Here is a 19,552-nt window from a genome sequence, read left to right as displayed (position 1 = left end):
AAGGGGGAAGAATTTTTAGAACAGCAAAGACATGGAAATCAGTGTATCATGAAAAGAAGAGTGAGAGAAAAAGAGAAAATATGGTAGTGTGTTTAGAGTCTTTTTCCTCCCAAGATTGGTAACAAAGATTTGTGGCAAACCAGCTACAATGGGATGATGCGGGAATTATAAATAAGAATATAAAAAGTAAAGGGGAAACACAACCAGGTAAAAATGTTCAAGAAAAAAAAAAACTTCATTAAAATGGAAAAGGACTGATAACATCTTACAGTTTGAGCAAAACTGTTTTATTCTATAGGCACAGGTTACGCTTAATGCAGCCTGGGTACACACGTAACTTTGTGTATATCCCTAACCTTCTATACTTTGAATATTCTTACTATATTAATTTGTGCCAAAACTTGAGCTTTAAGATTATCCAGAGAATGGCTTAAAAAGCAAAGAGAAAGGATTTTTCCATTTTGACAGAAAGGGATGCAGCTAACATACGTATACAAAACGGTGAAAAAAAAAAAAGCATGAAAAGACTTTCGCTAAATACAGCTATTAAACTTATTTTCATTCATTTAACTGTAAGGTTTTTATTGACAGCATTAAAGCCATTCAGGAGTGGCTTTATTCATGAATCAAAACGATTATGCACATGTCGAATATCTATTATTTCAGGTCTTACTTGAAATCAGCATGTTATCAACCTCTGGGAAAACAGAATAATTAATCAGGTTGACATAAAATTGCTTTCCAAAATATTCAGAAGCAAGTCAACAAATAAGCCTTTTTCTTGCCTTTTCCAGAGAGGAAAAAACAAAACAAAACAAAACAAAAAAAAAAACAACCAACAAACCCACAAAACTTACTCGTAAACAGATGCACCTGAAAATGGCCTGAAACCAGGCAGCTTTAAGCTTTATTCACATTTCACAAATAAAATTTTACCATACCAGAGGAGTGAGGAGAGAAACGACAGTTCTACCTTGTTATAGACTTTCACATCAAGATATTTACCACCATCCTATCGCTATCAAATCTGACTATATACAGGGATCAGCAAGCAGGAGATTAAAGGCTTATCTAAGAAGATGGAACAAATGAAATTCTGTAAAACTGACACAGTATGGGCAGTTTTCATCAAACAGCCATCCAGACAGAGGGACTATTGGAATTACAGATATGAGTGTTCTCCAGTCTCTCTCTGGCTTTGAAATGCAAATGAAAACTGCTGGAATTGTTGAACAGCAAGTGCTAACTTTTTTTATATATATTGTGGGAGTCTCCTCACGTTCACAAGCTTTGTGGAGCCCAGGATCAGCTTTATATTAAACACAGATCCTTGCTGATCCTTGGGCTTTCTCTGTTCTTATTGTTGAATTTTTTCTCCATAGGCATTACATGCATTCAATTTCTATTCTGTAAGAAAAGGAAATACTTATTGGCGGCAGGCCTGTTTGTTAGGCATGTACCTAAGGTGCTACATGAGCACTAAAGTCATTTGAGCATTTATCTACCTGAAGCTGCTTTAGAGAAGCCACAGCCCAAAAGGAAGAACTGGCCAGCTGTAAAAGCAGTAAAAGCCTAGAAATAGAGGTTTATGTACATAATTTATATGGGATGGATGGCTGAAGGGTTAAAGAGAGAGATTTTATTGCTCAAGAAGAAAAAGGAGTGTGAGGTTTTTTTAAGTTGCCTTTCCCACTGCCACCCAACTAAACAAATAATCATAGAATCATAGAACAGTTTGGGTTGGCAGGGACCTTAAAGATCATTGAGTTCCGATCCTCCTGCCATGGGCAGGGATACCTTCTACTAGACCAGGTTGCTCAAATCCCCATCCAACCTGGCCTTGAACACTTCCAGGGATGGGGCATCCACAATTTCTCTGGGCAACCTGTTCCAGTGCCTCACCACCATCACAGTGAAGATTTTCTTCCTTATATCCAATCTAAATCTACCCTCTTTCAGTTTGTAGCCATTACCCCTTGTCATATCACTATGCTGCCTTGTAAAAAGTCCCTCTCCAGCTTTCTTGTAGGCCCCCTTCAGGTACTGGCAGGCTGCTATAAGCTCTCCCTGGAGCCTTCTCTTCTCCAGGCTGAACAACCCCAGCTCTCTCAGCCTGTCTTCATAGGAGAGGTGCTGCAGCCATCTGAACATCTTCGTGGCCCTCCTCTGGACTCGCTCCAACAGGTCCATGTCCTTCTTATGTTGGGGGCCCCAGAGCTGAACGCAGTACTCCAGATGGGGTCACACAAGAGTAGAGTAGAGGGGGAGAATCACCTCCCTCAACCTGCTGGTCACACTTCTTTTGATGCAGCCCAGGATACAGTTGGCTTTCCGGGATGCAAGCGCACATTGCCCGGTCATGCTGAGCTTCTCATCAACCAACACCCCCAAGTCCTTCTCCTCAGGGATGTTCTCAATCCATTCTCCGCCCAGCCTGTATTTGTGCTTGGGATTCCCCCGACCCATGCGCAGGACCTTGCACTTGGCCTTGTTGAACTTCATGAGGCTCGCACAGGCCCACTTCTCAAGCCTCTCAAGGTTCCTGGGATGGCATCCCTTCCCTCCAACATGTCAACCGCACGGCACAGCTTGGTGTCGTCAGCAAACTTGCTGAGGGTGCACTCAATCCCACTGTCCGTATTGCCAACAAAGATGTTAAACAGCACTGGTACCAATACCAACTCCTGAGGAATGCCCCTCGTCACTGGTCTCCACTTGGACACTGAGCCGATGACTGCAACTCTTTGAGTGCAACCATCCAGCCAATTCCTTATCCACTGAGTGGTCCATCTGTCAAATCCACGTCTCTCCAATTTAGAGACAAGGATGTCGTGTGGGACAGCATCAAATGGACTAGAGCTTGTGAATGTGAGGCTGCTCCTGTCTGTCTATAGAGGGCCTCTACCTGGGCACACCTTTTGCAGGCAGGTCTGCCTCCTGTCCCTGCCCCAGGAGAAAGGTCTAGGCACTTCTTGCAGTCTGAGGTCTGCACTGCAGCCTCTCCCTTCAGCAGCTCCATCTGGGTGGAGGCATCGGCCACCGCTGGGGTAGGTGGTGCAGACCCCCCAGCCAGAGCTGCAGCCTTTGCTCTCAGACAAGTGCCCACCATTCTGCCTTGAGGGTCAGGTAGGATGAGTGCCCTTGACCTGTGCAGATGGTCACAGAACAGTGGCCGGTTGCTGGGTTATGTGTACTTCGGGTCTCCCACCCGGCCAGAGGAATGCCCCTCCTTCAAAGAGATGCCCTTCTGCCGAACTGCCGTGCCACGCCACGCCCCGTTTGCCCATCCTGCTCGCAGCTCTCCTGGTTGCTCATGCTCCCTGGGGCCACCATTACTCCTCTCCCTGCCCCTGCCTCATCACCTGTCCTTGTGAGAGCTGCTGGCTCCTGGCGGGTCTCTGCGCTCCTGTGGGGTTTCCCCAGCTTTGGAAACCCCCCTGTACACCACAATCCCCCACTCCGCTGTGGAATGCGCCTGCACTGGAGCTGATCACCTCTACAATGACAGCCTGCTCTTTCAGTTGCCACAATGTGATTTGCATTTGCTAGTTACTTTTTACTGATTTTACAGTTTAGCACCAAACTATGTTTTGAACATGAGACAATGCAAGTTGAAAATGGGTATCCTTCAATGGCCTGATGCTCTCTAAAACCGTGATCTTTCTGAGCATGTACAAACACATTACAGAACGGCAAGTAGTCTCAACCTCTATAAGCAAACAGCGACACGTTTGAAGTCTCCCCTTCCAAGAGCGACACCTCAGAGAGGAGGCAGACACACACGCAGGCACTCCACAAAGTACCTAATTCTAATTTGAGAGCTATGTGGGCCCATATCTGTGCCTGTTCCTTCATGCACAAAAGCAGGTGCAAGCACATTCAGGGCACTGTCTCCTATAGCATGCAAGAGTCTCGCCCAGAAATGTGCTGGGTGTAGGAGTAGTGGATCATCAGGACAGAGCAAGCTTAATTTCATTCTCTGTGAACTGCAAATGCAATTTCTCTTGCTGCATCCTGGGAAAAGTACAGCAGCAAAACTATCCTCCCACGGTGGATTTACTAAAGCGATTTTTTAAAAATGAATGGAAAGAGAGAAAAAGAAATCCTATCCAGAATAAAACTCCACTGCTTATAAATTTTTTACAATTATACTGTCTAAAATGGAAGTTCCACTCTGACATTTTAAAAGAATTTATTTTCTTTCAGCTATCAGTAAAGATAAAAAAAAAATTTTTTGGGGAAAAAAAAAATTGCTACACGGAAAGCCAGAATGATCACTTTCCCTGTCCTCCTCATCCTCCCACATCTTCCGTTATGGCTTTTTCTGCTTTTACTGCCTACATTCTTCACCTGAAGTCAAACCCTCTGTTTATGGCATCACAGTGTTTGCTGTGGAGGTGATTATGATGTACAAAGCCAAAAGTGATGAGTTCAAAATTGGAATGAGCAGCAGTATCTCATGAAATCTGTCTAAAGTAGTAGGAGATTAAAAAAAAAAAAGAGGGTGGGAGAGAAGAAAAAAACAGAGCACTTACTTACTTACATTGAAAACAAGTAAATTAATTTCTTAAATGACTGTTTGCCATTGACTTCCATTATCACAACTGTTTTCAGATATGTTACTCCAACAGTTGTAGAGACTAAGTGCTAAACTATACATATGGAAACAAGGACACAACATGAACAGACAGCGCTAACACAGATGGCAGCAAAGTTCCTAGCCACGCTCCTCAGTAGTGCCTGCTGTGATTGCTGCCTTCTTCTGTAGCAAAAACATACAAACAACAAAACGTGGGAACACAGATATGCACTACGCAGTGCTGCTCTGACAATGAAAGTACTTCATGTAACCCTTCATACAGCACATTTCTCTACACCAGATTCAAGACTCAGTAAGTCATGACCAGAGAACACAGATTCCTGAAAAAGCTATTAGTTCGTCGTAATTCCTTCTGCTACACGGATTGGTTTCATACACACCTTGCTGCACACAGACACATTTAAAAATACAACTGTTGAAGTACGGGTGCTGATTCTCAAGGAACACGTTAAAGATTACGAACAGGAGAAATCTGTCTTGCCATTTGCATCACAAAGTCAGCCACTGCCAAATTTTCACACCTTTGGTAGCAGATACAGTCCTTAATTTTCCCCTACATTAAGAAAATCATAAATGACTTTAATTAACTGAATTAGTTTCCAAACCATGTGTTGCCCCTAACTTTGACATCTGAAGTATTACTAGGAGTATAAGGTCCAAGGAAAACCATTGAATAAAGATTTCTGAATCAGACCTGTACTGACTGATATAAATGCTTACCCATCTACTTGTTAAAAGCAAAACTTGCAAAGAGCAGTGGGACAAAGATAAAATCAGATACCAGATTTAAAAAAAAAAAAAAAAAAAAACAGTTGGGGACAACACAAGCAAGAGCAAAATTTCAAAACTGAGACTTTAATGGCCACAGAACTCAATGGAAGATCTTATTAAAATATTATTAAGCAAAGAAAGTGATTCTATAAACAATCTTTTTACATGAGTGCCTTGACAGTGCCAAGGCCCAATGTATCCTATTACACAATTGCAGAAACATTAACAAATTAATTATACCAAACAGCTGAATTTATTAGGATATGTGAGACAATGACTGTTAATACAAAAAATTATAAAGTGCTTCCTTGGAAAGAAAAACAGTACTCTTCTGTACTAGGAAAATATATTGCCAGCAAGGTTGTACTACTGCATCCAGGCTGTATTGCGTGACAATTTCTTACACAGGAATATCATTGGAAAACAGTGAAATTCACTGGCAGGCTTGTACACAAGAAGATACCAGGACAAAGATGAAATGCGCTGCAGCTTCTTCAATAGATTCCTCAAGCCAGACACAGGTGACACCTGGAGAAACCCACCCGCTCTGCTGGCAGGGTGGCATGTGGAGCCTCAGAGTGGGCAGCCATGCTACGATCCCAAAGCTGGGACCCAGAGAGCACTGGGAGCCCAGATCCAACAGGACCATCAGGGTTGCAGACTCCTTGCCAAAGAAGCCAGAGACAGACCCCAGACAGTTTGTGAAAGGCTCCTGATGTTCCCAAATGTGTTCAGTGAACATTGGGCCTGTAGCTACAGGCCTGCAATTTGGTTATGGCTTCCTCGCTTTTGGCTGCAGAGTTCAAGAAGTGCAGTTAGAGTTCACTGAAATTCAGAATGTTTGGTTCATGGACAATTTTAACCATCTTGTTTGGTTTTTTTCCTTTGTTTTTTATAAATCTGATTTGGACTAGAGGAGTGGATGATTCATAGAAATACACTGAGTTTGTATTTATTTCTACAGATTTGTGGGTAAGTACCCAGCCAGTTGAGGGCCAAGAGGCACACAAGCTCTTTACTAACAGAACCTAGTGAAATGGCCTCTGCTACAGCGCATGGTGCAGGAATCCAGGCAGATAACACTTAAATAGATCCAACACTAGTTCTCTTCCTACAACTCTGTTGAAGAGATGTGAACCAGAGATTGGTGGTCTTACTGTAGAAGAGAGTAAAAGGTAGAAAAGCATATTAAGTCTGGACCTCTAAGTCAAGTTTGATGCATACGGGATACAAGCTGAGCACATTTGAGGAAGAGACAAAGGAAAACCGGTCTGAAGACTGAAGCCCTCAGCCCTGTAAAAAAATAAAACAAACAAACAAACCAACCAACCCACCAAAACAAACAGCAAAGCATTATCTTTCAGACTCTATCCATAATGACCAGAGACCTCTGTGCTATAACTACACTAGAACATTTCAATTACTCAAGTTGCCAAGACCCTTCTTGTCACAAAATCTTACCTGCACTACTGATCTATGCAACAGCTGGCTGCAGTGCCAGATACCTGGCATACTCTTCTGTATTCCTCAAAAAGTTACTGTGTTTCTAGGTGTACTCTGATAGGGGATTGCAAGCCTAGGAATAGTTATCACTCATTTATAAGCAAATGATTAGTTTTCTTTGGTATCTTTTCTGGAACATCCTAAAATGAGGCAGTTTGCACTATGTTTTGCAAGTGATACTTCAGATCATCAGTGGAATCACTTTAGCACCACTTATTCTTGGCCTGATTTCTAGGAAGACAGGGCCATTATCTAGAACTCCCACTTTTCCAAAGTTTTCAGGCTCAATTTTGAATTTCAACATTTGAAAAAGTATCCATTTGCCAGATTTTGTGCATTCTCTTTCCTTGGATGTTTTCAAGACTGGACTGAAGAAAGCCCTGAGCAACCTGATCTGATCTCACAGCTGACACAGAGCAGGAGACTGGACTAGACACCTTCCTTAAGACCCTTCCAACCTGAATTATCCTATGTATCCTCAGGTTTCCACTAGATATGCTGAATATAATCAGAACTTAATGTATCTAACATTTTAACTTGATTGGAGAAAAAAAAAAAAAAAGTCATATACTATTGTCATACCATACCAATAAAGAATTTTGCAACTTTCCTCTTTTTACACTGAGAAAGTAGTAAAATAGAGTTTTAGTTTGCAGAATACAAAAGCCATTGGCTAAAATTATCCGCTAACCATCAAATTGGCATCATGGTGCTACAGGAATAAGATAGGGAAAAAAAAAACTAGCCATGATCCATGATGCATCTTCAGATTTACCCTCCCTGCAATGGAACAACTGCTCAAAGCTATTGAGAACTCTGAAAAACTCTCAGGTGTCACTTCATCATCACTTCTGTGAGATCATTTGTCTGCTTCAGTCCCTGGAACAAGTGGCAAAACAGAAGAATTCAAAAAGCCTAGAAAATAAGCTCACCAACTGATATGGTGTGTACAGCAAGCAGCTACGTCACACAAGATCAAGTCATTCCAAGATCGGAATCTCACTCCAGTCACTACAGTTTCTGCAAGGTGACCCTTTTCCCACCTTTACATTTGTAATACAGCCCTCTCCCAAAAAGTAAAGTAATTGAGCTGGGACTAGCTTCTCAGCCTGGACATTAATAAAACAAAGACTACACACACAAAAAAACCCAAAATATGCTCCTATTCTGATCAGACCATTACCACTTCTCAGCGAAAAATAACAAGATGTCCTCCTGTTGCACAATGAATAAAACCAGTGGTAAGTTCTCTTTTGCTTCATTAGAACTTGCCTTGGTAGGCCAAAGGCTTGAAGCAATTTAGGCTGGACACAGCTGTACCATTAATACAAACAACTGACCATCCCTCAGGCTACTTTAATGTTAACTGAAATCAATACCTGGACTGGGAGCAGTCTGCCATAGAGAATCTACAGAACTCCAACATCATCCAGACTGGAAAAGACCGTGTTTCCCTAAAGCATTTCTTGTGTTCTAAAGACCACTTTCCCCCAGTTTTTAAATGGATTTGCAGATCTGAATATCTCTTGGAATTCCAAATAGCTAGACAGCAAAAAATTCACACCTCTAGCTTAAATAAAAATTGAAGACTGTGTTCCCATCCCCTCTAACTCAGGCTTGAACATTATAAGCCATACATCAATGATGTTGAGACGTCATTATCAGGATGTCTTGCATTTAACAATGATGCAGAAGCCCAGAGACATTCTGCCCAGCACAGAACACAGCAACTCATCTGCTTTGTGATCCTGGCTGATGTGAATGCATAGCAAGGGTACCTTGAGCCTTCTGCCTACAGAAGGATCTGCATTACAGAACCTCCTCTCATTTACCTCCTAAAAAATTTTACTCACACCCACTTCTTGTCTAGCACCAACCATGACCTCCCACATGAAACCACAGTGACTATCAGCCAAAAAGAAGAAACTGGTGAGGACACCTGGTTATACTATGCAAACTTACTCAATCCAACTTCTGGAGGAAAGAGTATCTCTTCTCAACCTCCCATTCCTCCCCCTCACTACAAATGCCAGCAATTTAGACAGCTCCATAGTTTCAGAGCTTCAAAGTGAAAAGTATTGAACAAAATACTGGAATGGTTTGTACAGCAAAGCCCAATGCAGTCATTGACAATAACAAGTCTTTTTTTCTCACTTGTTTCCACAGGCTCTTCGGTTCGTTATCACAAACTAACAGTTCTACTTTAATCTGCCTTCAGGAGAAGGTTCTACCCAGTAATTCCTACTCCTCTTTTCTACTTTTCAATACTTTCCACAGGAATGTGGCATCAACAGCTCTTAATGAAAATTGGTCTTAGAGAGCACACAAAAATACTCTTAGACATCACAGTGCACAAGACCAGATCACAAAGCCATCTTAAAAAGAACACATATGTTTTACACTACATTTTAGTTTTATTTATTAAACAGACCCTTCAGTATTTACCTTCCAAATGCAACAAAGTTGTTTTTCTCATGGAAATAAAAGACAATCATTTCCATAATACCATCACAAAGTAAGTTAAGGCTACACGCTATTAAATGAGTCAAGGTACAGGCACTGTAATACCTTTTTAACAAAAGGACATTTATTTGCAAAACACTCTGCTTAAATAGCAACCAGAGTGCTATCTGCAAGCCCACTCACATGGCAAGAGGTGTGAATTTGCATTTGCTGGCACAGCCTCCCTGCCACATGGCCCCTTCATTTGCACCGTGTCACTTGTCTGCTCTATTAACACTATTAAATTAATCAAAGAATGCCACTATAGTTTTGTTTCACTTTTTACTTAATACTTCAATATTTTAATCAGCACTAATTTAAAATCCATTAACAAATCAGAACATATCAAAGTGAACCTATAGTAACAACATTCCTGCTTTAACTGTTATACATATATGCGTGTTGCAACTCTGCTATGATTTCGTATGATTGGAAATACCACAGCCTCTACCTGATTTCATATACATGGAGACAGAATATGAAAATGCTACCCTACAGTTTCATGAGAAAGAGAGGTTGAATCCTAAGAGGATAAAGATATTCCAGGTTTTGTGATGGCTTATCCTTCTGCTGCTCAGAACAGCACTGGGTAAAGTCCAGCCCAAATACATATGGGAAAGCAGTCAGAGTTGCCACGGTTCCAATCAGTTATTATGGCGACGTGATGAAACAAATTCAGTGCATAAACAGACATTCCAACTTTAGTTAATGGACAAGATGATTCATTGTTATAACATGGCAAGGCTAAATGGAAAGACAAAGACAGAGACGCTAAACTGAATACTAAGACTGGAAACTTCCAGATGTGAGTATAAAATGCCCCTGAGCCAGGGTTATGCAAAATATAAAATACTTCAGAATATACTAAAATGAGATAGTTTCTATAGTTCTGTCAGAATAATCATTTCACCTAGCTTTACAATTTTAAAAAACAAGAGCCAAATGATCAGGAGAGTGATTTTTTTTTTCCCCCCTTTTAAAGCACACCTTGCATTTCCCAGCAAAGTGATTTGTGACCTCTCTCTGATTAAAACTCTCTAAATCTTCTTAAAAAAAAAAAAGGTCAGAAAAATAAATCTGGTTATGGAATGGAGGGGAAGTCTTTGGTTTCTTAACTACATTTCTGTGCCAAAATTAGATTTAAATGAACATCATAAAACTGTATTTGGAGTCTGCTTCTGAGATCTAGATGGTGGGTTTGTCATTCTACTGTAAATTCAAATTTAGAATAATCGATGGATTTGTAGCTCTGATTACTTACTTCTAATTGTGCAAGTTGTAATGCTAGGTTTTATCAGTATCATAAATAACCTCTTCTGTGAACTAGGGGGAAAAAGGCACATACAGCCATGTAACAGGTATCTACTGGTTTTATCATGCACATTTCTGGCCATGAAGAGTATTACCTTTTTTACAGTAACACCATTGTGAACTAATTTGAAAAACAAAACCAAAAACAAAACAAAACAAACAAACAAAACAACAACAAAAAAAAAAAAAAAAAAAAGAAAAAAAAATACACACCATGGAACTTAAACTCCTAAATCAGACAAGTTCTTTAAGAAGTCGAACCTATTATGTATATAGTCTGATTAAGATAAGTAGAGGTATTAGCTGGCATTTACATGAAGGAAAAGGCTAAGCAAGTTAAAGTATGTTTGGTAAATCAACCCTTTTACTCTCCAGGTCAAACCCTTTACCCATCCATTTGTTTTGAAAGCCATGTCTTCACAGCAAGGTCTGCATGACACATGGGAAACACACACTCACTGACTAGTGAGACCCCAAAAGTGACTAAGGCATCAAAGTATTAGTAGATCTAAGTAGAAATAACATCAACATTCACACTTTCTGAACTTATAGGCTAGAGAAACATTTTAAGATTTAACGTCTACCTGCAGATTATTCCAGCTGATCACAGAAGAGAGGTTTACTTGCTTCAAGAAGAGAACTTCTATTCTTTAATATTAAGCAGATTTTTATATATCTATTAAAATATATATATACTAAAATGCCTACATGAATTTCAGACATTTACTTTTACAAATACTACAATAAGCCACATGTAAAAAGCGAGGCATGGAGAACTGCGCCTCCAGCAAAACAGAAGATTTGGTTATGACTACCTCAATATGACCAAGAATGTTAGTTCCCAGGAGACAGAGAAGGAAAAAAGGAACAAGCCAACAGAAAACACTGAAGCACATTCTTGAATATTTCAAGAAGAAATGTGTGAAGATGAGAACATCTGGCACTGGAAAGCTCAAGCACAACTTCATTTCCCTACTACCAACTGTAGAATTAGTCCAGTCCAGTCGCAACCAGAAGTCATTAATATAAGTGCATACAACTAAGCTTATACAACAGGAAAACAACAGACAGGTTTGTAGGGTTTTTTCCTCCCTCCCCATTCTTCCATCAGTTCAACACAGTTAGAGGAGTCCACTTCTCTGGAGCGATAATATGCTGACTTCTATCCCTACCGTGCTACAATCTTTCTGTTATGCTCAGATGGAATAAACACCAAACAAAAATGGAGACAACAGTTTTTGTCTTGTTCTGTGACAGCTCTAGACAGGTGAAGACTAAAAATTAGTCAGCGGGTCCAGGTGAAAAAGAGGTCTGTGTTGCTACAGCTCGCATTTATTTATCCAGCCTACCTGGGCATGATCCAACATATTGGCACGATACCAACTGATTTCATTGTGCTGGCTGAAGCACAGAGGACTTCCACTCCCCAGCCTAAATTCAGCACATTTTGTGAGCAGTTTAAAAAAAAAAAAAAAGAATCAAATAAATTAAGAAGTAATCATTTTTTGTCTAAAATATCACCTGTGCATACATACACGCACACTCCTACACATACATCCAGCACAATTTACTTGTGCTATTTTCCCCTGGTAATTGTTTTAATACTAAGGATGCAGAACTACTTTTTCACTACAAAACTTTCACATAGCTTTAAAAAGGGATATAAAATATTGCTTTCTCTCCAGAAGTTATTTTTGGTGGTGTCAAGTAATTTAAACCATCTTTCTGTTTCGCAACTTCTAGTCACAAACTTTCCATATCTGCTCCTCAAGGGACGAGATTTCTTCGTACGAGTATTTCAAAGTTTTCTTAAGCAGTACAGTAAAATACTACTTGATTTACACTGTGGTTTCCATTATGCTACTCCTTAACATCTTCTGCTTAGAGAGTATCTTTAATAGAATTCTGGCTGTAGCCATCCCTCTAGGTTTTCAAGATCTTGGGAGATTTTACAGATAAGGTGCCAATGCTAACCCAACATTAAATCATTTAAAAACAGGCTCTTTACAAGACCGTTAATGTTCATCATCTTAACAGGATCTTGAACTTCTTGCTGGAGTCTTGACAAAGACTTCATTTACTATCTAGACCACAATGGGTGGAAATGCTAGTCCCACTTTACATTGCTTTGCATGGTATGAAACTACAAAAAGTGTAAAACGAGAACTTCTGCACATGAGATCATAGGGAAAATTTCATATTTGCGTTTTAAAAAATTTGAGAAGTATAGAAAAGTCTAATTACTCATATAAAAGGTGAGAAGAATGTCAAAGCTGGCAAATACTTCTAACTTCACTCAGTTAAATGGCAGGTTTGCTCAGGTGTTCCCAACTCAATATGCACCCTGCCAGTTTAGACGCTTAACTGATGCCCAAATAAACTTATCTTAATCCAAACATATGCAGAAATATTGTGCTTGGTCTTCAGCTGGTGTCAATAATAACAGCGCAATTCAGATCCATAGAGCTATGCCACTTTTTACCAACACAGGCTGGTGGCCCATTGAAATGGTTTTGCAGCAAAAAGAGAATAGGAAAGAACAACAGTACTTCCCAAAATTGAAAGTATCATCTCATACTTGTGATACTTCCCAATTCTCTTGTGAATAGTTCTCACTTCACTTTGATAATTGCATGCATGCACGTATGAATGAGTCAAACCTGGAAGTCTGTTTGCCAGTCAAAAACTGCTGACAGCTCACATACCACAATATTACTTTTAGGTATATCTTACTTATAACCACTCAAATGCTTGAACATTTTAAGTAAACTTTCCATTCCTGCATGAAGTGCTCAAGACTGTCTACAAAAGCCGAAATTTACTTAAGAGTTCATTCTTGGAAAACAGAGTGTTTCTATAACTTTGAAAATTTAAGAATCATACTGAACTAATACTACACTTTTTTTTTCTCCCCAAAAATCTCCACAGAGAGCACACAATCAGTATTAGGGACATACAAATTATGTCTAATTTTCTTTTAACCTTACAATTGGAGCTGTTAACAGATAGTAATGACCTGGTAAATAAGTCCAGTGCACCTTGAAAAGACAGTACAGCAAAAAGAATTATTATCCTTAAAGCACAGTTGAAAATTAATTGGGATGCAAACTATATGTGCTGCAGTGTAATTCAGCATTCCATGTTGTTACAGAAATTACTTAAATGAGAATTATCACATAATACTTTACAAAACATTTATAAGAAGCAACTCAGACTGAGGCACACCACACCTTTTTTTCAAGTTAAATTAGGAACAACTGATAAAATATCTCCCTAAATTAACTAATTTATGGTAGAGCTACTTTGATAATATTTTAATCACGGCAGCATACTGCAGTACTACAACCTTTGCCATAATTGCATAGCCGTATCAGTCAAAGGTTTTTAGTTTGGCCCAACACCTTACACCACGCAGTCTGTGGGTTCAATTCCGGCTCTTCTCAGGTCAGTGGCAAAATTCCCACTGACTTCACTGCATCCAGGATTTTGGTCTATGTGCCTAGCTACTGTGTAACACCCATGAATAACAGGTATATAACTTAAAGGGATCCCACCAACTCTCTTTTTCGTGCAAGTTATTCCCCACTACCAGCATTACACTCAGAATTAACAGGATAAACATTTACAACTATTTTTAAACAGACACTTTTATTCTCTAACTGGATTAACACTTCCTTTCTTGCACAGTCATTTATTTTAGAGGTTTTTTGATACCCACTGACAAAAACCTTTGCTCAGACTCTTTTAGTCTGTTTCCTCTTTGCCTTACGAAAGAGGCACAAACAAGCAAAAGAGAAAAGGAGGTGTGGCTGCAAAATCACTCTAGTTCAGAATTATCCTGGTGACAGTCGGTGGGAGAAGCAACTTCTAGTTTTCTTTCATTTCAGACCTGCACTTGGGGGTATTATTTTCATGGCAAGCACCTTCTTCAGAACGACGTTGGCTAAGACGCCAGGCTCCCCATCATCCCAACACCTCTGTCGTCAAGATGACTGCATGCGTTACAGCGCTCTATATATTTGTGAAGAGTACAAATTACTCCTTCAGCCAAATTATTGTCTCTGGAAAAGGCACAAAGTTACTTTGGGGACTGACATATCCAACAACCAACAAGCACGAATTAAAGCAGACCTCAAACACAACTTAAACCGTTACTTTATCCTTGAGGAGTTAGGTCGAAGACTTCTGCAAACACGCTTACCCAAGTAGCGGGTTTAAAATCCACGGGGAACGCACAGCTAGAACAAATTCTAGGGAGATTTCCAGACACTGCGACCATACCTCCACAAGCAGTTGGGTTGGTTCATCAAAGCAGACAACGGTGACAGCCAAGGGGTACAGTAAGGAAACCGTACATGACAGATTTGGCTCTGAGTAACCGCATTCACCATTCAGCACACAACGGGTCACGAACCTGAACACTTGTTTTCAATAGTTCATGTGACACCGTTCCCTTCTATGTTTTCAAAGTCAGGAGCTGGTTTTGGAAGAACTGTTTGCCTGCTGCTTAGCCTTGAAAGAGAGCATCTATCTCCCCGAACAATTAAGGGGGGGACAAGAGCACACGGGGCAAGTATTTTTAACAGCGCCTGCCGGGCATTAAGATCAGACAGATGCAAGCCAAAAAAGATTTCGAGGACTCTTCCCAGATTCGCCGGCGTTCGCCAGGCTGCAAACGCTTTCCGCAACAATCAAAGAAGCCGCTATCAAAGCAAGATGCCAAAACGCACGCGAACGGCATTCCTCTCCCCTCGCCTCGGTACGCGGTAAATAAAAGGCATGGGGCGCAGCTCAGCGGAGTCCGGGCGCAGGGAGCTCGCCTGCCTTCGCACCCGCTGACGGGGAAGGGAAAAGAAGAACCCCCTGCCCCAAAGGAGCCGAGCGGGCAGAACAAGTCACAGACAAGTTGGCCTCGGGGGTGCCCCGCACGGACCTCGGGGCTCCTCGGGGCTCCCCGGGGCTCCCCGTCCCACCCCGCCGCGGCCGCCCCCTTACCGTGCCGCGGCTGGGGCTTGCCGCCCGGCGGCTTCTCCTTCCTGCCGCCCGCCGCGCTCCGCATCCGCCAGCACGCCGCCCCCCTGCCCAGCGAGCCGGCCATGCCGCGGCCGCGGGCAGCGCCGCGCACCGCCGCGCCGAGCCTGGCGGGGAGAGCGCGGGGGCGGCGATGCAGCGCGGGACCCGCTGCCCGGCGGCGGCGGCGGCGGCGGGCGGGAGCAGCGCGGTCCCGGCGGGCCCGCCTCCGCCCGGCCCGGTGTCAATCAGCGCGGGCGGGCGGGCGGGCAGCGCGGAGCCCCGGGCAGCGCCGCCCCGCGCCCCCCGCCCCGCTCCCCCGGGGGGGCGGACGGAGCGTTGGGGGGCGACGGCGCTCGGCCCCCCGCCCGGCCGGGTCCCTGCGCCGCCGCGGTCTGCGGGGGGGCAGAGCGGCGGCGGCCCCCTCTTCGTACCGCGGGGAGGGAGATCATCAGAGGAGGCGGTGGCGGTGGGCTCCCGGGACCAGGAGGCTTCCACACTTGGGAGATGACAGTCCTCAGCATAAACCTCCTCCTGCCCGCCGGCAAGTCCTCCTACAGCAGCTTCGCTGACAAACATGTGTACATTACCTCCTGCCATCAAAATCATTGGTTCTGCACACTCCTGACTCCATAGCGATGAGTAACTCAACCTGAGATTCCCACTTCCCACAAGCCCATGTGTGGTGAGACACCAGCCTCCCTCCCTCACCTTCGCGGAGCACCCTCTTCCTCCCTAGAGTCCCGGGGACTCCCCCCGCCATCGCATCCCTCCCCTTGCTTTGGCGTGGGGCCTCCAAAATTTCGTCAAAAGGATCACTGCAGTGTAAGAAACGTCATATTCTCCGAAAATTGTTGTCTTCTTAAAATCAGATTTAGTGATTAAAAAGTTACAGGCACAGACAGATGGAATATTAGCAATTTTCAGGCAAGAAAAAAACAGTTTGAAATTCTAGTCCCGAGGATTTGGCAGAGCAGTATGTTTCCTAAGTACAAATAATGCACATAACTTTTGTTTGTAATCTTTATAATAAATCCACCTGTATGTCAAATTGTAGCAGTCGCTGCAACAGCCCTGAAAAGGTATTTCACAGTTGATTTTTAATTTTTCATACACATATGTATCTATATGTCATCAACACCTCCACCAGGCGTATCCTTCTTTCTGTCTGGATGCTTTGAAATACAGGGAAAATGTATGCAGAATTTTCACTGATCCTTCTTTCAAAAAAAAAAAAAAGAGGGAAAATAAAACCTCCTTGTTGTGCGGCTGTATTCCATCTCTGTTTCCTTGACTTCAAGAAACTTGTGGAGAAAGATAATTAAGATTCATTGTTATCATAACTTCAAAACTTATTCTTTGGAAACTGACTCAGAACCAAGTTGCCTTATTTTATTGGCTTTTTGTTTTTGAAAGTCTCTGGCTTTGAAACTCAAACAGCCAAGATGTAAAGGAGCCGCAGCCTACGATGCAACAGCGCTGTTTTGTCCTCCAGTTAAAAATTATTCACCTTTTTTCCAATGCTGATCTCCAACAGCCTCTGCTAATCCGTTACCCATCCCGAGCCCTGAATTCCCCCCAGCCATTCTGCCTCACCTGCGAATTCTGGCTCGCAGAAGTGAGTCAGTCCGATGTTGTCGTCTGCTGAAGCTGTTGGCGTTCGAACACGCTGCATCAGGAGTGGTTTTCATTAGCACTGAGAGTGATTCATGTGAACAAGGATCACTGACCTTGACCCGACATGTACAGATACACCCCGTGGTGATGAATGTAATAGAATAAACAGTTAGATATGACTGCTTATTCCCTCTTGTAGCGTTGTTCTTGCCCAACTCTATTACACTATAATACAAATAGTGACTCATTTGCTTACTCTCATAATATCACATTTATAAACCTGCTATTCTCCGCTTGAAGGATCCTGAATAAATACACTCCCAAAATAACTGATTTAAATCACATATATTAATATCACTTGATCCTGTTTCTGTTGTTATTGATAAAGACTACACAAGTGGGTGTGTGGTGTATCATGTCACTGGTGTTCTACATGAGGCTGTGTTTTATAGTGAATAGTCTTTTGTTAAATGTACTTTTATAATAGTATTTACACAGGGGAGGAGGCAGAAAGAAAAACAAAAGAAAATGCATTTGGAGATATATCTCCTTTTGCAAAGAGTATGAAACTCCTACAGCAATTAGTTGGAATGCAAATTAAGAACAGGGTATAAAAAAGTTTTGTAGAGAGCAATATTTTTAAATTATATAAAAATATATAGCATATAAAACAAGGAATTAGTGAGGAGAAGGAAAAGTCTGCAATAGTTGTATGTAGAATTAATATTCCAGAACAGGTTTAATAAATAGGAATAAAGCAAAAAAGACTTATACTGACCTTACATACTTAAATTTGTCTTTGCACAAAGAGGTATTTTTGCAGAAACTTCCACAGCTGAAAAAATATATTTGCAACCCCTTCTTGAAAGATTGATTTTTCCATGATCAACATTTAATAACTTCCCTTTTTCTTTTTTTTTTTTTAAAGGAGTGAAAGACAGAAGAGTCTTCTTAAATATTATTGTACAGTGTAGTACCTGTGATTTAAAGGACAATCACACTTATTCATCATATGCCAACAAAAGGTGTAATGGAGAATATGAGCAGCCTCTGTTGAAAAGAAAAGGTACAGATATCATAAAATGATACTACTGAAATGTTACATGATACCTCTATGTATCATACTGTCATTCCCTTAGTGCAGCATCATAAGTTGCAGGCTAATTTTTGTTTATTCTTGTTTATGTTTCCTGCTCATTTAAAGTTGACGATGTACAACTGTTTTCGTGTATTAACTTGGGGCTGTTTTTCCACTGGCGAAGGAGTATTTGGATGTCATATCTCTCTGTTTAATGTGTTCTTTGCATAGACACATTAAACAGACTGGTGATTTGAATACATGTTCTAAATTTTGCTTGTACTGAGCTGACTTATTCAGACCTTTGCAAATAGGAGCATTGCCATACTTGCTTTTTTTGCTTAGGCATCTGTTGTTTTACCTAAGAATAATACGGAAGAATTTCCAGTAGCACCATTTCTCAGCACTGAAATCATTATACTTGCTTCCTTTGGAAAGGGGAATACACAGTACCTTCTGAGGACATGATCTCAAATTTGTAAGGCTTCAGCTCAGTCCATGGTAGCAATCCAGCTCTAGTCCAGAAGCCCCAAGGCAGTTCTGCCTCTTCTCACCTTCCAGTCCAAAACTTGCTGGCAACATGCTTGTAATTTATCATTGCCAAGAATTTCCTCTTACTGTCTTTTGGTACCGAAGACACCCACCTTCTCCTGACCTCGCCAAACCGAGGAAAGCTAGATGGGGTAGAAAAGCACTTCACAAAATGACACCAATTCCTTGCATAGCACCACTTCACATTCCACATGGGAATCTGTGCCCCTCCAGAAGATCCCTCCAGGTTATAATGCATTATGTAAATATGCAAGTGATTTTGTACAAACGAAACAAAAGCAGAATAACCACAAGCATCTTTTTGCTGGGCTAACTTACCTTGCCTGCAGCTGCCCTCCTCTGCTTTGTGCAAGTGCAAAGCTGTGATAAAGCATCTAAACTGGCAACTGTCCCCCAGCTTGCTCTTTTACAGCAACCTCAGCTATATTCATCCATTGCTTTGGGTCGGCCTGTGTACGCTCCTCTTACGCTTCCCAGTGCTAGAGGAACTGGAAAAACAACAGGGTGGCTTTGGTACCAGCTACAAGGCAAGGCACAGGCTAGGACTTAGACTGTGGTGGCTCTTGCCTTCACAATAGCAGCATCCATCCCCACCACAACTTCATAAT

At 41.7% G+C, this 19,552-nt stretch overlaps 1 protein-coding gene across 1 annotated transcript in view; it reads right to left on the bottom strand.

The window, feature by feature from the left end:
- The window catches only part of ZNF385D (zinc finger protein 385D), a gene marked incomplete at both ends in the record, with an annotated part of 431,343 nt that extends 415,558 nt beyond the window's left edge, over positions 1-15,785 (bottom strand). Inside the window, one exon of the mRNA XM_082321537.1 lies at positions 15,683-15,785. Within this exon, the coding sequence (XP_082177663.1) occupies positions 15,683-15,785 (103 nt within the window). The remainder of the gene's footprint in view (positions 1-15,682) is intronic.
- Between the last annotated feature and the right edge of the window lie 3,767 nt (positions 15,786-19,552).

Source organism: Platalea leucorodia (assembly GCF_965183815.1).
Source record: "Platalea leucorodia genome assembly, chromosome: 1".
Classification (NCBI taxonomy): domain Eukaryota; kingdom Metazoa; phylum Chordata; class Aves; order Pelecaniformes; family Threskiornithidae; genus Platalea; species Platalea leucorodia.
The sequence above is the reverse complement of the archived record's forward strand: the minus strand, read 5'-3'. Positions and strand labels throughout refer to the sequence as shown.